The 18,365-nt window shown below is 33.1% G+C and overlaps 1 protein-coding gene across 2 annotated transcripts in view; it reads left to right on the top strand.

Moving 5' to 3' along the window:
- Positions 1 to 1,993: 1,993 nt before the first annotated feature.
- Positions 1,994 to 18,365, top strand: part of armh3 (armadillo like helical domain containing 3) — a 53,967-nt gene continuing 37,595 nt past the window's right edge. Inside the window, exons 1-9 of one of the 2 annotated variants that reach the window (XR_015521088.1) lie at positions 1,994 to 2,051; positions 6,932 to 7,055; positions 9,859 to 9,915; positions 10,106 to 10,252; positions 12,343 to 12,450; positions 13,075 to 13,167; positions 16,283 to 16,357; positions 16,439 to 16,525; positions 18,016 to 18,072. Coding sequence is in view for 1 of the 2 variants with exons in the window: in NM_200619.2 (NP_956913.2) it covers positions 6,954 to 7,055; positions 9,859 to 9,915; positions 10,106 to 10,252; positions 12,343 to 12,450; positions 13,075 to 13,167; positions 16,283 to 16,357; positions 16,439 to 16,525; positions 18,016 to 18,072 (726 nt within the window). In the remaining variant the exon portion in view is untranslated. 2 annotated transcript variants of the gene reach the window in all.

Genomic DNA, 18,365 nt, shown 5'->3' with positions numbered 1-18,365 from the left:
AATAAATAAATAAATAAATAAATAAATAAATAAATAAATAAATTCAAGCAAAAATAAAACAATAAATAAATAAAAACCCAAATAAATAAATAAATACATTTCTGTATAAATAAAACAATGCATAAATAAATATCCAAAAATATCCAAATAAATAAATAAATAAATAAATAAATAAATAAATTTCTGCATAAATAAAGCAATGCAGCAATAAATGTGCAAAAATACCTAAATAAATAAATAAATAAATAAATAAATAAATAAATAAATAAATATATTTCTGCATAAATAAAACTATAAATAAATAAATACCCCCATAATACCCTAATAAATACTCAAATAAACAAAGAAATAAATAAATTACTACAAAAACAAAAGAACAAATAAATAAATACCCAAATAATTACCCAAATAAACAAATAAGTAAATTCCAGCATTAAAAACCCCATAAAAATAAATATAAATAAATAAATAAATTCCAGCATAAATAAAACAATGAGTAAATAAAAACCCAAATAAATAAATAAATAAATGACTACAAAAATAAAACAAATAAATAAATAAATACCCAAATAATTACCTAAATATATAAATTAATAAACAAACAAATAAGTAAATTCTCGCGTAAAGAAAACCATGAATAAATTAATAAATATAAATAAATAAATAAATAAATTCCAGCAGAAATAGAACAATGAATAAATAAAAACCCAATTAAATACATTTTTGCTTAAATAAAACAATGGATAAAAACCCCACCCCAAAATACCCAAATAAATACCCAAATAAATAAATAAATTCCTACAAAAAATAAAAACAACGAATCAATCAATACTCAAATAATTACCCAAATAAATAGATAAACAAATAAATAAACTTCTGCATAAATAACGAATAATGAATAAATAAAAACCCAAACAAAATAAATATTACTATCCTCCATAGTTTTAACATAAACAAGTATTTTTTTAATTAAGTAAATTAACTAAATTGCATAACTGACCACTGATATAGAGGATGGTACCTGTAAAAACAATACATAGATAAAAACGCAAATAAACAAATAAATATTCATCATTCAATTTCTTTTTGGCTTAGTCTCTTTATTAATCTGGGGTCGACACAGCGGAATGAATTGCCATAAATAAATATATTAATTATTAAATTATTTATTTATTTATTTGGGTTTTTATTTAATCATTATTTTATTTATGTAGAAATATATTTTTTTATTTGGGTATTTATTTATTCATTGTTTTATGTTGGAATGTATTTATTTAATTACTTTAATTAATTAATTCCTACATAAATAAAACAATACATGAATAAATAAATAAATAAATAAATAAGTTTTATTCATGCAGAAATGTAGTTATTGATTGATTGATTTATTGATTTGGGTTATTATTTGGGTGTTTATTTATTCATTGTTTTATTCTTTTAAGAATGTATTAATTTATTTGGGTATTTTTGAGGTATATATTTATTCGTTGTTTTATTTATGCATGAATTTATTTATTTATTTATTTATTCACTTATTTGCGTATTTTTGGATATTTTTATTTATTCATTGCTTTATGTATGCAGAAATGTATTTATTTATTTATTTATTTGGGTTTTTATTTATTCGTTGTTTTCTTTATGGGGGAATTGACTAATTTATTTATTAAAAAATAACATATTTATTATTGTTTTTGCAGGTTTAGTCTTCCATACACTGCAATATCTTGAACAATATTAAAGTGATCACCTGATAAATATGGTTTGTTTTAAAAATGAGAAAAAAAACATCTTTCAACAACGTTATTATTCATTCACTATCATAGGAACACGTTTTTATTCATTCAGTTGTTTATTTAAAATATATATTTTTATTAGAGACAGCAACAACAAATATACAATTCCAACAGAGCGTCCAAACATGGTGCAATAAATATAAACACGTTACATCCCGCAACAGGCGGGGCGGGGTTTCCGCTCCCACCGGAAGACAGCCGAGAGATTCTGTTTAGCTTCAAGAGTGATGGAACAAATACAGTGATTCACTTACTCAGGTATGATCAAACTGTTTAAATCTTTTCTTTATACATATAACCTCCCATTTAAAGACTTGCCTGAATGCCAAAGCTAATCGCCATAGTGATAATTGTGTTTATTTAACGTTAGTTATTAATACACAGTCAAACAGTTTAGCCTTCATCAACTAGCATGACCATCCCGAATGGACTCTACACTCACTTATCATTCATTAATATTCATTTTTATTAATTAAACACGTTTTTTAAGTTATGAATATGATGATAACGTACCTTGTGAAGTGTTTGTTAATGTATATTATGTTACGAAGCTACATGCTAAAGCTAATCTGTCACAACACATGGATGTAAACAGGGGCTGTGCTTAAATACCCTTAAACTTTATTGAGGGTAAAGTTAGTTTCATAGTTTGACATTTAGACTTTCACCTTCTTAATATAATTTCATAAATGTTTTCTTTACAAATGCTTAGTCATATTAGCAGCCAATGCCTATCAAAGTTCAACATTGTTCACACAGTCATTTAAATAGTGCTAATGTTTATAGAGGTAAAGTTGGTTTTAAATTCAGATAACGTTATTTAGACATTCTCCTTAATAACTTAATTTCAGAAAAGTATTCTTTGCAAATTCTAAATAGGGTAATCATTTTAGCAGCAAATGACTATCAAAGTACAGCATTGTTCACAGTGAATTAGATAGTGTTACTGTTATTTAGAAGTCATACTTGCATGCTAATTCTTATCGAATATTCAAAGTAACATGGTAAATAATATAGAGACTGGTAAATGTACGAATGTGCGAATATAAAACCAACTTTACCTCTATCTAATGTTTGTTCTGAAGTCATAATTGTATGTAATTTAAGACCAAAGATTTAAAGTAGCGTGATAAATAATATAGGGATAGCATCACAAGTTGTGTTCATAACAGCGTGTGATATTAATCTGTATTTTAAATACTGCCTTTTTAAATCATGCTGTACTGTTTTATTGAACGCCAAAGGTTTGAAAGTGTGAATATAAAACCATCTTTACCTCATTTAAACCCCTCAGTAGCCTGAATTTACTGCAAGACACTGTGATGTGTCCCAAATAAAAATACACAAATAAATACTCAAATAATAGAGATAAATAAATTACTACAAAAAAAAAAAACGAATAAACAAATACCCAAATAAACAAATATATAAATAAACAAATAAGCAAATTCCAGGATAAAAAACCCATAAATAAATAAATAAATATAAATAACTAAATAAATTCCAGCATAAATAAAACAATGAATAAATAAAAACCCAAATAAATAAATAAATACATTTCTGCTTAAATAAAACAATGAATAAATACCCTACCCCAAAATACCCAAATAAATAAATAAATAAATAAATTCCTACAAAAATAAAACAACGAATAAATAAATACTCAAATAATCACCCAAATAAATAGATGAACAAATAAATAAACTTCTGCATAAATAAAACAATGAATAAATAAAAAACCAAATAAATAAATAATACTAACCTCCATAGTTCTAACATAACAACAATTTTTTACCAGTTTTATTTAGTAAACGCCAAAGGTTTGAAAGTGCGAATATAAAACCATCTATACCTCATTTAAACCCCTGAGTAGCCAGAATTAACTGCAAGACACTGTGAATTTGAGGCAAGACACTGTGATGGAGGTAAAGTTGGTTTTATATTCGGATTTTCAGACATTCCCCTTAATAATATCATTTCAGAAAAGTATTCTTTGCAAATTCTAAATAGGAAAATCATATTTGCAGCAAATGACTATCAAAGTACAGCATTGCTCACGGTGAATTAGATAGTGTTACTGTTGTTTAGAAGTCATACTTGCATGCTAATTCTTATCGAATATTCAAAGTAACATGGTAAACAATATAGAGACTACTAAATGAAAGAATGTGTGCATATTAAACCAACTTTACCTCTATGACACTGTGGACAAAAGCTCTATTTTTATGCTTCTGTCAGTTTTGATATTTCAACCTTTTTGGCTTTTCTTAAAGTATTTTTTTCAGGCCAGTGGAACAAAAACGTAACATATTTACACTTTCAAGTAGGGCTGCACAATATTGGAGAAAAATGACACTGTGATATTTTGCTTTTCTGCACATACTACCTGATCTGTTGTCGCCTATCCAAGTTTTAGAAACAACAAATAATAACTGGACTTCTAGTTGATGATTTGGTATCAGAAGTGGCTTATATAAAAGGTAAAGGCCTCTAGATTACGCTTATTTGAGCACAATAAAAAATGGTCATGCCTTGATTTTTAACAATTTCATTAGGACAGTAAGGTCTGAGTTTGCTTAAACAAAAGTCTTGTCACTGAAAAGAAATAATGTTTAGTATAGAATATAAAGTCTGCTGCAGTGGAGACAGACTGAATATTGTGTCTGACTCCATCATGAGCTTGGAGAACTGCATCCATACATCTCTGCAATGACTCCAATCACTTATTAATAAAGTCATCTGGAATGGCAAAGAAAGCATTCCTGTAGGACTCCCAGAGTTCATCAAGACACTTTGTGTTCATCTTCAATCTTCATCTTACCCCAGACATGCTCAATAATGTTCATATCTGGTGACTGGGCTGGCCAGTCCTGGAGCAGCTTGACCTTCTTTGCTTTCAGGATCTTTGATGTGGATGCTGAAGTATGAGCAGGAGCGCTATCCTGCTGGAGAATTTGCCCTCTCCTGTGGTTTGTAATGTAATGGGCAGCACAAATGTCTTGATACCTCAGGCTGTTGATGTTGACATCCACTCTGCAGATCTTTTGCACGCCCTCATACTGAATGTAACCCCAAACCATGATGTTTCCTTTACAAAAATTGTCTGATTTCTATGAGAATCTTTGCTCCATGTTGGTTCCAGTAGGCCTTTTGCAGTATTTGTGATGATTGGGATGCAGCTCAACAGATGATTCATCAGAAAAATCCAAAATCTTCTGCCACTTTTCCAAATGATCAACTAGAAGTCAAGTTATTATTTGTGGCTCTTACAACTGAGATTGATGACAAGACTTTTGTCAGGTAGTGTATTATACATATTGTGGAATTATAATATAGAATACAGGAAACTAAATTCTAATAACTATTTTTTTTTTGTTTTTGCCATGATGGCAGTAAATAATATTTGACTAGATATTTTTTTTCAAGACACTAGTATTCAGCTTAAAGTATCATTTAAAGGTTAATTAGGATAATTAGGCAAGTTATTGGACAACAGTGGTTTGTTCTTTAGCCAAATAAAAAATAAATAAAAATATTAGGCTGACCTAATTATAAGTTATTTTAAACAATTGAAAACTGCTTTTATTCCTCTCAAAATAAAAACAAACAAACAACAAAATACTGTAAAAAATGTCCTTGCTCTGTTAAACATCACTTGGGAAATATATATATATATATATATATATATATATATATATATATATATATATATATATATATATATATATATATATATATATATATTTATTTGAGCAATTCCGTGCAAATGTCAACCTTGCCATGAAAAAAAAATAAAGTTTTCACCAAAATACGGAAACCATTTCTGGGTTTTTTGTGTAAGCAAGTATATTACAGTACTTTAAAAATACTCAAAAATGCATCTGTCAATGTTTTTTAAACTATTCTTTTTGATTTACCAAAGTCACACAAATGGTAATTTCACATGCGTCACATCCATAACAGAGAGATGTCACATCCATAACGACACTTTTTCCTCAGAAATGTGAAAATATTAAATAAAAAAAAACCAATCATTTTTGTTTTGTAGAGAGCCGACTCTAATCCTTTTGATTAGCATTATTTCTTTTGGGTTGTGCAGTTTAATTCACATAATTTCTACAAAGTGTGTTGTATACTGTAAACTCTCAGACTTTTTTGTCACATCCATAACGCATGCTTATTTTCCTCATTTACAGTACAAAACACGTTTACAGATTGATATTTTTCTGCTCCCAAAACTCTGTGGCTAGTTGCTCTAGAAAATATAATCAAATTTTTCAATATAATGTTAACATATGAGCAATTCCATGAAAATGTCAACCTTGCCATGAAAAGAAAAATGTTTTCACCAAAATAGCAAAACCGTTTCTGCATTTTTTGCGCAGGCAAGTGTTTTACAGTACTTTAAAAATACTTAAAAATGTCTCTGTCAATGTTTTCAAACTATTATATTTGATTTACCAAAGTCAAACAAATGGCAATTTCACATCCGTCACATCCATAACGAAAAAGTGTCACATCCATAACAAAGCTTTTCCCTCAAAAATGCAAAAATGTCAAAATAAAATAAAATCAATCAGTTTTGTTCTATAAAGAGCCAACTCTTAACCTTTTGTTGAGCATTATTTATTTTGGGTTGTGCAGTTTAATTCACAGAATTTCTACGAAATATGTTGTATACTGTAAACTCGCAGACTTTTTTTGTCACATCCATAACGCTTGTTTATTTTCCACATTTAAAGTATAAAAATGTTCACAGATTGAATTTTTTTGATCCCATAACTCTGTGGTTAGTTGTTTTGGAAAATATAAACAGATGGTTCAATATAATGTTAACGTATACTTTCTCTGCTAATTTATGTTTTGAATTTTTACTGCAAATGTCTCATCCATAACGCTGGAATCAGCCATATACTTTCTCTGTCAATTTATGTGTTGAGTTTTTACTGCAAATGTCACATCCATAACGCTGGAATTGCTCATATACATATATATAAAAACACCGGAGGGATCATAATTTTTCCTTCATCTGTATTTAAACTAGTAAAGACAGATATATTAGGCTTTTTACCCTCTTCACTCGCAGTGTCTTGCCTGAAGTAAGGAAGATTTAGTCTTACTAATGTGTGTTTTTGTAGCGTGTGTGTGTGTTTGTTAGCTATGGCTCAGACTGAGAAGAAAGCAGGTCTGCTGAGGAGAACGTCCTCCTCAAAGAAACCGCTGAAGGAGAAGGTGGTGCTGATGTATGATGAGATATTCATGGTAAGTTATTTCATTATTATTTTCATTTCAGAGATGCATGTTAAAGCCATAGTTTACCTAAAAATGAATTCTGTCATCATTTACTCGCCTTCAGCTTGATCCAAACCTGTTTGAGTCTCTTTTTTTTATCTGTTCAACTCAAAATAAGGGGCTTTAAGTATAAATAAGGTAAATATAAAGTTATTTTGTTCCTACTATTGATGATAATAGCTGTTTTTATTCAACATTTTTTAGAGTATCCTTTTTTGTGTTCACCAGGGGCCTCGTGTACGAAGACTTGCGTTGAATTCATACTAAAACATTGCGTATTGACAAGGCTGTAAATGTACTTTAGCAGATGTATGAAACACTGCGTACGCTGAATCCTACGCATATACTCTTTCTATATCCGAATTAACGTGAAACTGAGAGCATGTGCACGAGTGCAAAACCCCTCCCTGCCTCCTCCCCCTAATGAATATGCTAATGACTCGACTTTGGCAAAACCAAATGAAAAAGCAATGACAAAAGCAAGTAAAAAGATAAACTTTGAACAGAATGTGAATTGGACGTGCTCTTAACAGAGGTAGACTGGAAAAAAGCGGTGTATTTGCAAATTTGTCCTTCAGAATTAATAACAAAAGAAAAAAAAATAGAGTGGGAGAGTTTAGCTGACGCGGTTAACGCGGTGGGGTCTGAACATCGCACTGTGAGTGAATTAAAAAAGAAGTAGCCAGATGTAAAGGTGTACAATTTTGTAGTGTCTATTTAGGCTAAGTGCAAATAGAGTGACTCTCGCCTGTTTGATAGACAGAGACGACAAAATTAAAGAGAGTGTACATCAACTGCGCGAGTGGCGTAGCTGGTGAAGCGCATGGTAACATGTTTTGACACTATCAATCTTGAACTCGGTTCGAATCCAGCGTCTGATGAACTCATCTTCTTTTTTCCCTCACTACATATCAGATTTTGCCTACTCTTCATCACGAGGAAGACAAGTAGGGATCATTAATAAGTGTGTGTATTATGTTAAGCTCATTTAAGCATCAAAAATTAATTGCACATTTATAGAATGGAAATGTTTCCGATTTCACGTATGCATATTCGTCTTCAGATGGCGCCTTTATAGCAATGTGCGTGCAGTCGATCGCTCCGATTACATTGGGAAAACCGGTGATCGCTGAAAATTGCGCTTTAATTTTTGGCTGGTCAACTGCATAATATGGAAACCTTATATACATGCTAGATATGCGGATGATCCCGTCTCATACAGCTGCCATTGCACGGCTCAAAGATACTTTGTAGTGTGCAATTTAACACAACTGCCTCTAGGAGTCGCCAATGGAAATAAAACAAACACACACAAGAAATGCACGTACGCCAGACAAGTTGTCGTAGACCAACGCACATTCTCATGTTCATTTCATCGTTAGTAAATCCAAACGTGAGCGTGAAACTTGGCGTGCGCAAAGTTTTTGTGCGTACGCAGCGTTGATACATGTGGCCCCAGAAGACTGAAACCCATAAAAAGTGAGAAGAGTTTGAAAAATTATAGAGAAATCATTCTGACCTAAATTGAGTAATTTGTGCTTCAATTTAGTTGATGAAAAAAACACAAATTATTGATTATTAAAATATTATTTTATATTTATATAGCACATGTCATGCACAATGGTAATGCAAAGTGCTCTACATAAACAGGAGTAAAAGAAACATAAAATACAAGTATAAGATATAAAAACAATAAAAAGCAAAAATTAATAAAATTGTTTTAAAGGAATGTTTTGAAAATGTTTTAAAGGAATAAAAAAGAAAAGAAAGACATAATAGTGCAGTATTTCGGATGTAGCACAGTGTTCATTCAGTAAGGCACTAATAATAACAATAAACAATCTGTTTATGTTCATTGGTTGAGTGGTGTGATGAAAACTTTTTAAAAGTAAATGCAAAAAAATGAAAATGCTTTCAGGATTGTCAAGAACCCAACAGTACACTTTTGGCAAATTGACTCCCCTTTCGTTATGTTGGTGGCTTTTTTTTTACCTCATTGACTTCCATTATAATGCCATTTTTTTAGTTGCAAAGCCACGACACCATGTAATCATGCATGATTGTTGGTGGTTTTCCCTTTTGGGAAGGGGTACAATTTGTGTTTTTACCGATTATCATCAGTTGCAGTGCATAGTGCAGTGCTTAGTTTCTGGCTTTTATTTGGACTATAGTATGAGTGAGTCAGTGAGTGAGGGAGACCTTTGTGCATTTACCTTGATATGTCTGAGAAAATCAGCTCTCAGAACTACATGGAGTAAACAAAAACATCGTAAATGTATTTATGCACAGACTATATTTTGCTGTTTTAGGTCACTTTCAAATTATCTGAAGCTGTTTGACTTCTGAAATTCTGAATATCGCAACATTATAAAATATTACAATTATAACAATATCAACAGCAGCGCTCAGTGGTGCAGTGGTTGCCTAGCGACATAAAAAGCGCAGTGCACTGCTTTTTTCTTTAATAAGCACCTCGCATTCTCAAAACTGAAAAGTGTTCAGTTTGATCGGCCTTTAAATCCATATAAAAACCACTAACTAAGCTTTTTTTTTTAAATTTTAAATGTAGATGTTTTTATCCCAAACATAACGAAAGGGTAATAAATTTAAACTATAGATGAGTATATAAAATACCTGTTTTTTTTTTAAATATGTATAATAAATATGAACTTAAGGTAAATTGAACACAAAGGAAAGGCTAACAAAATAATCCAGGATTATGTCATGAAGTCGTATTAGACCCCTGAACAAAGTTTTTGCTCTTTGCCAACAGAAAGAAGACCCGACTAAGAACAGTCCTCGCTTCTGGGATGAGCTCTTCTTGATGAAGGTCAGTGGCAGATATCCTAGGCTTTTGATGGTATCAAGTTTTGTTCTTGCGATTAGTTTGCTGAAGCTTTTATTGAGAAATACAGTATTATTATCACAATGTTGACCAAGACTGCATACAAAAATTACATTCAGAAGTATAATAACTAAAACTTATGCTGTATATTATTGATCTCTGTATTTTCTTTCAGGTCAATCTGGAGTATCTGGAGGGGAAGCTGGAGTCTCTGGATGGAGATGAGTTCATGAAGATCAAAGACAACATCAACAGTTTGTTTCATCACTGTGTTCAAGCTCTGGCCGAAGAGCACCAGATCAAAGTAGTCAATGCTCTTCAGGTACAACGCATCAGCATTTGGAGAATATTTGTACGAAGTGGGGCTGTATAATATTGGAAAAAAACTGACATCGCAATGTTTTGTTTTGCTGGAATACACAGTTGAAGTCAGAATTATTGGCCCCCTGTATGTTTTATTCCCCCAGTTTAAGAGAGAGAGGATCTTTTCAACACATTTCTAAACATAATAGTTGTAATAGCTTATTTCTAATAACTGATTTATTTTAACTTTGCCATGATGACAGTAAATAATATTTGACTAGATATTATTCAAGATACTAGTATTCAGGTCAAAGTGACATTTGAAGGCTTAAATACACTGACTGGCCACTTTATTAGGTACATTTTACTAGTACCGGGTTGGACCGCTTTTTGCCTTCAGAACTGCCTTAATCCTTCATGGAATAGTTTTAACAAGGTACTGGAAATATTCCTTAGAGATTTTGCCCCATATTGACATGATAGCATCACGCAGTTGCTGCAGATTTGTCTGCTGCACATCCATGATGCGAATCTCCCATTCCACCACATCCCAAAGGTGCTCTATTGGATTGAGATCTGGTGACTGTGGAGGCCATTTGAGTACAGTGAACTCATTGTCATGTTCAGGAAGCCAGTCTGACATAACATGGCAGGTTGTTCTGCTAGAAGTAGCCATTAGAAGATGGTTACACTGTGGTCTTAAAGGGATGGACATGGTCAGCAACAATACGTGGGTAGGCTGTGGCGTTGACACAATGCTCAATTGGTACTAATGGACCCAAAGCGTGCCAAGAAAATATCCCCTACACCATTACACCATCACCCGCACCAGCCTGAACCGTTGAGACAAGGCAGGATGGATCCATGCTTTCATGTTTTTGACGCCAAATTCCGACCCGACCATCCGAATGTGGCAGCAGAAATCAAGACTCGTCAGACCAGGGTTTTTCCAATCTTCTATTGTCCAATTTTCATGAGCCTGTGTAAAATGTAGCAGATTATCTTAATCGAGTTGCTAAGTATAAACTGAAACTAAATAGATTGCTGCGTATTTTAAGATATGCTGTAATAAATTTAAACATGCATCGCTTTTCTTTTACCACGAAAACTGTATGTAGACATTGCATGAAACAAAAACATAGTAAATGTATTCATGCACACGCTATAATTAGCTGTTTTAGGTCACTTTCAAGTTATCTGAAGCTGTAAGACTTCTGAAATTCTGAATATCACCACATCAAAAAATATTACAATTATAACGATATCAACAGCAGTGGTGCAGTGGTTGCCTAGCGACATAAAAAGCACAGTGCACTGCCTTTCTCTTTAATAAAAAAGCAGTACGATGCACCTCGCGTTCTCAAAACCGAAAAGTGTTCAGTGTGATCGAAAGTCATGGAATTTTACTGGTAAAAATGTGTATGAACGCTGTGATTAGAAATGTGCGTTAAATTTGACCTAATAAAGTGGCCAGTGAGTGTATTTCTTCATATTTTTATTTTTTGTTATGTATTGTGATTATTTGAATGTGTGTATTTCATTTATGTATTTACTTTCATCCTTTTGACCATTTGTTTGATTTCAGAGCTTTTAATGTTTCTCTATTTTTCTCTTTAGTTTGTTCTGAAGTTCAAACAAAACCCAATAAATATATTTAGGGAAAAAGCTTGATATTTCTAATCATGTTTGCAATTGTGTTTTATAAGACATTTAGATGCCACTTTATATTAGGTGGCCTTGATTACTATGTATTTAAATCCGAAAATAAGTACAGTGTACCCACGGTGTTCATGTAGTGTTGCACAACAATTCTGGTGCTCTTGAAGTGGGCTCAGAGTGAAGTCAGGGACAGTTAGGTTAAAGGTTGGGTTAAAATAAAGGAAGGGTCAACCGTGTAATTCTAAATGTAATTACAGAAATATGTAATTGCAAGCCAGATCATTTTGCAAATATATTAGTACAATGTAAAAACATGTACATAATAGATGCATTGTACTAAATTCTTCATTTAACTTTGAGTACATAGTAGTTAAGGTCACTTAATATCAAGTGGGACCAACTTTTATCTTAAACGACAAAAACAAGACATGTTTTGCTTTGTTTCTGCAGACGCTCTGTGCGCTGTTTAGAGGAGTTCACCAAAAAAACAAATCCGCCACCGGCTTCGACATCATCAACATGCTGATAGGCTTCGACAAAGCCGAGCTCAGGATGAAGGTTCGTTTTTTATTTAAATGCAATCTTTTGTTTTTGGCGACACAGTGGCGAACTGTTGCCTCACATCATGAAAGTTGCTGGTTCGCGTTTGCATGTTCTCCCCGTGTTGGCATAGGTTTCCTCCAATTCAATTCAATTCAGCTTTATTTGTATAGCGCTTTTACAATGTAGATTGTGTCAAAGCAGCTTCACATAAATGGTCATAGTAACTGGAACAGTGTGGTTCAGGTTTTAGTGTTTAAGTTCAGTACAGTTCAGTTTAGCTCAGTTCAGTGTGATTTAGTCATTACTGAGAGTTCAAACACTGAAGAGCCAATTCATTGATGCGTAGCTCTACCAATCCTGAACCTCCAGGTGCTCCAGTTTCCCCCACAGTCCAAGCACATGTGCTATAGGGAAATTGATTAACTAAATTGACCATAGTATATGAGGGTGTGTGTGTGTGATGAGTGTTTCCCAGTACTGGGTTGCGGCTTGAAGGGCATCAGCGGCGTAAAACATATGCCAAAATAGTTGGCAGTTCATTCCTCTGTTCGACCTCTGATAAATAAGGGACTAAGCCTAAAGAAATATGAATGTCTTGGTTGTTGTGTTGTTGAAGTTGTGTTTTGATGGTTTGCACAGGAGCTGATGGAGAGTCTGGACAGTCTGCTGTGTGGAGACGGATCCGAGAGCCTCAAGAGTTTGTGTCTAAAACTGCTGCTGTGTCTCGTCACTGTAAGATCCGCACGCTTGTTCTTCTGTGCACTTTATGGACAAAATCTGCATTTCATTTCAGATCATATGAAAATTGTTTGCATTATTTGTGCTCCACTCCACTTTCCTCATTTACTTATGCAGTGGAATCAATGGGGCGATACACTGCACCAAAAACAAACATATTTACCTGCTAACCCACATATATATGCAGTTGAAGCCAGAATTATTAGCCTTTCTGAATTATCCACCCCTCTGTTTATTTTTTCCCCCCCAATTTCTGTTTAACGCAGAGAAGATATCAACACGTTTCTAAACATAATAGTTTCAATAACTCATTTCTAATACCTGATTTATTTTATCTTTGCCATGATGACAGTAAATAATATTAGACTAGATATTCTTCAAAACACTTCTATACAGCTTAAAGTGCCATTTAAAGGCTTAATTAGGTTAATTAGGGTAAAGTTATGGTAATTAGGCAAGTCATTGTATAACAGTGGTTTGTTCTGTAGACAATCCAAAACTAATATAGCTTAAAGGGGCTAATAATATTGACCTTAAAATGGCTTTAAAATTATTAAAAACTGATTTTATTCTAGCCGAAATAAAACAAATAAGACTTTTTCTAGAAGAAAAAATATTATCGGACATACTGTGAAAAATTCAACATCATCTGGGAAATATTTGAGAAAGAAAATCCACAGAAAAGCGAATAAGTTTGACTTTTTGAATTTTGACAACTGTTTATACTGTATATTATTTAAATTACTGATTGATTGATTGGTTGATTGATTGAATGGTCGGTCGATCCGTTCGTTCGTTCGTTCGTTCATTCATTCATTAGAGCAGGGGGTCACCAAACTTGTTCCTGGAGGGCCGGTGACCTGCAGATTTGAGCTCCCACTCTAATCAAACACAAGCTAATCAAGGTCTTACTAGGTATACTTGAAACACCCAGGCAGGTGTGTTGAGGCAGGTTGGAGCTAAACCCTGCAGGGACACCGGCCCTTTAGGACAGAGACTGGTGACCCCTGCATCAAGCATATATTTGAGCATATAAATTACCAATATTTTCCTATTTGGAAAATTTATTTGTACGAAATGTAATTACAAAATCGAATAGTTTTTCTTTTTACGGTAAAAATTTATTTTGATGGTCCATTTGAGTATTAGTAGACTGTCTCCTTAATATCTGCTGATACTGCTGACGTTTAACTGACTATAAGAAACTTAGCAAGTACATGTTTAACTTACACTAACCCAAACCCCAACCTAACAGTCTACTTATAATCTAATGAGAATTAGTTGTTATGAAGATGCAATGAAACTTTAATTCAACAAACGGACCATCAAAATAAAGTGTAACAGATTTTTACTTTAAGGTTATACATTTTCATTATATTGTTCTTAAATTAAATCCTCACTTTTAGTTTAGCATGTTTCACAGTAATTATTTGTGAATTTATTTACTCTACAAATAATTGTTTTAACTTAAAGAGGGATGCAGTGGGGAGGGGTGAGAAGGGTGCGCGACGTATTTGAGGACCAGGAGGGAGACGCGTGATTACCGGGAGATTATCACTCGTTTGCGGGCATCCGGGAGTCTATGTGCAATTGCGGGAGACTACCGAGACTTCCAGGAGACTTGGGATGTCTGTTGAATGACCTCCCGCCCTACTCATAACTCTCCGTTCATATAGCTGTATGCCTTTTACATATCCATAAAACACTGTGTTATAACCGGGCTTGGATCGTTTGCTTTCTCACTACAATCAATCCACTCCAGAGTTTCAATCGAGCCAAGACTCCCTCATTCAAGCGATCTCGGAGCGTTTGTTTTGCTGCGGACCCAAGCGTGATTGGTGGTTTCACATATGCCAAACGAACCGCGCTAACTGGGCAAACGAGACAGGTTCCCAAACAAGAGTGTAGGTGTGAAAGCACACTAAAATACATTTTTCTTCATGTTTGTAAATGAAACTTATTTTTTTGAGGTGTATTTTGCAGATCATGTGTTCACACTACACTTCAATTGCACATTTTTCTTCCTCTTTATCTATATTGATATTGATATTCACTTGTTTTATTTGTCATAAATAATATTTACCATACTCTTATCAGCCTAAACAGTAATATACAGTGGGAGGGAAAGTATTGAACACGTCTTGTTTTTCCTGGGAATGATATTATTATCTAAAGGAGCTGTTGACATGGAATTGAACCAGATTTTGGTAAATCCAAACAATACAAACACAAAAATACAAACAAAAAAAAGCCAGTTATGTGTAATAACAATGACATAACACAAGGAGAAAGTGCTGAACTACTGCAATGTATTTAATAATTACATTGGTGACGGCAGCTTAAAGACGCCTCCAGTATGGAGAATGAAGCCTCATGCATTGCTCGGGTGTGAGTATCTTACAGACTTCAACAGAGTGTCAAAATCTTGATGGATCTGTGAGTATCGTTTATCAAATATCAGCTTTATCGTGTAATTTCTATTGGATTTAAGTCAGGTGATTGGCTGGGCCATTCTACAGCTTGATTTCCTTTCTCTGAAAGTATCTGAGAGTCTCCTGGGCTGTGTTTTGAATGAGTGTCCTGCTGAAATGTCCACCCTGGGTTCATCTTCATCCTCCTTCTATTGTAGATGTTAAACTGAAGCAGCTGATATTCATTTACACTGAGGAAGGGCAGAGGGTTGCTGAAGAGCTACTGAGAGATTTCAGCTGCTGTCTTGTCTTTCACTGACAAACTACAGCTCCCTTCATGTGTTCAATACATTTTTCCTGCGTCATTTCTTTTTTATTATGCATAACTTAATTTGTAAACTAATTAGATTTGTTTTATTTGCCTATTTGGATTTCTTTGGTTGTATAAAGATCTGGTGAAAATTTCAAGCCAACGGCAAATGGTGAATATGGTGATGTGTTCAATACTTATTTCCCACAGCATATGCCAACAAACCTCAGTTTATTTAATACATTGGGTAGAAATACTTTTGCAGCAACAATTACTTTAATTATTACTAATTTGATTAATATTATCAATATAACAGTTACAACAGTGACGATTTCTACAAACTGTAGTAGGTTTTGTGGGCTTTAAAAAAGTTGTCTTTTTCTTTTAGGTGACCGATAATATTAGCCAGAACACCATACTGGAGTATGTGATGATCAACAGTATATTTGAGGCCATCTTACAGGTAAAACTCTGATTTTCCATTAAATCGTTTTTCTTATCTAAATGCTAATTTCATTCATTTAATTTGCGTCTTTTTGTTCAGATCCTGTCAGATGTTTCCAGTCGATCCCAGCATGGATATGATTCTGTCGTTCTGTTAGCGCTACTGGTCAACTACAGGAAATATGAAGTAAATACGCCTTTATTTTAGTCTGTATGAAGAGTTCAGATGCAAAATCCCTCTAAATCCATCAGACCTCTTTTCTTGTGAATGAGCATTTTCTATCAGGCTCCTATAATTATGTTCAGAAGTTTCTTTTTTTTTATGTAATAAGGTCATTAGCTAGTAAATAAAATACATTTTTTCATAAGTGCCACTTTAGACAATTCTTTGGTTTTTTAACAAGGTCAATTTTCTTTTGCGTCAAAACCAGCTAAATCCACGTCTGCTTTTTTTTTGCAAAAACCTCTAAATCCACGACAAGACAGTGTAATTAGTTGAAAATCACTAAAGATTGAATTAAAAACACATAAAACACCTAAAATTAAAAATATATAAATCTGTCAAGTAAGTGGCGATTCATTCCGCTGTGATAAACCAGGGAAAAAGCAGAAGGAAAATGAATAAATGAAATCTATCAAGTGCATTAAGCAATAACATTAATTAAATCTGAGCAGTCTGTTGTCATTTTCGGATATTTGGGATTTAGATTTAATGTAAGTACAACGATGTAAACATTGTAAGCTAAGCTTGGAAGATTCAACTATTGTAGTTTAAAACATTGTGAAACCTCATTATCTGTGCTTTGTCCATTAATATTAAAAAGCTGATCAGACGTATTATGAAGTAATATAAATAATGTAGAGTTTTATACTTTACATTTGTCTTTTAAAAAGAGCTTAAATTAGCAAATAAAACACAGGGTAGGCCTTCTGGGCAAAATAGGGATGCCTCTCAGACACTTTTAGAAGCTGTCATTCATTCATTCTCACCATACTCGAGGTCTTGGTCTTTTGTTTATCCTCATAGCATCCACGTGGGATGAAAGAACGGCATCTTAACTCCGTCTTTCGTGAAACGCAGTTGCTGTTTAATGTATAGTAAATCAGACTCATTCAAAGTTGCACAGCCGCGCAAAAACATGTTATGAATGCATGCTAAACTTCTGACTGTACAGTGTGTTTTCTTTTCCTTATAATGCACAGAGTTTTGAGGTAAGGGACGTTTTCATTTGCCATGCGCTGACAGGCGGACAGGCTTGTCCAGTTCATCGAACTCCATCTTTTAAAATTGAAATCGAAAGCGGAGTAAAACAGCCTCATAAAAGTCAGCAGATCAGCTTTACATTGAAAACATATGATTCGATTTGCGTCTTCTGGTTGGTTCTCGGTAGATGGCAAAAGTCGCATAAATGCCACTTGCCTTTGCCCATCAAACTGTTATATGTGCTCACACTGCGATTCAGATAATTAGAAGCAAATCTATTTGTTGATGGTGTATTACGTGCTTAAAGCATTCGCTCAATATCATTAGCTCATTTTTGGTGGAAGTGGCGTTTAGCACCTGAACTCTTCATATATCCTCAAATTTAGCACTGAAGTTTGCACGCAATATTGCAACATCTGAGACTTTTGTTTCAATATCTCTGTGAGACTTATTGTTTCTTGTCTTCCTCGTAGTCTGTAAATCCGTACATCGTCAAATTATCAATAGTGGACGACGAGCCCACACTGGACGTGAGTGATTATGGACAATCATTATTAAATATTGAGCTATATGTACAGTTGAAGTCAAAATGATTCGCCCTCCTGTGATTTTTGTTTTGTTTTATTTTTTTACATTTTTATTTATTCATTTATTATTTTTGTTTCTTTTTTAAATATTTCCTTGATGTTGAACAGATTCAGGAATTTTTCACTGTATTTCCTCTAATATTTGTTCTTCTGGAGAAAGTCTGATTTGTTTTATTTCGGCTAGAATTAAAAGCAGCTTTTAATTTTTTAAAAATTATTTTAAGGTCAATATTATT

Source organism: Danio rerio, chromosome 22 (assembly GCF_052040795.2).
Source record: "Danio rerio strain M-AB ecotype USA chromosome 22, GRCz13ab, whole genome shotgun sequence".
Lineage (NCBI taxonomy): Eukaryota > Metazoa > Chordata > Actinopteri > Cypriniformes > Danionidae > Danio > Danio rerio.
This window is presented reverse-complemented; position numbering and strand designations above follow the sequence as displayed.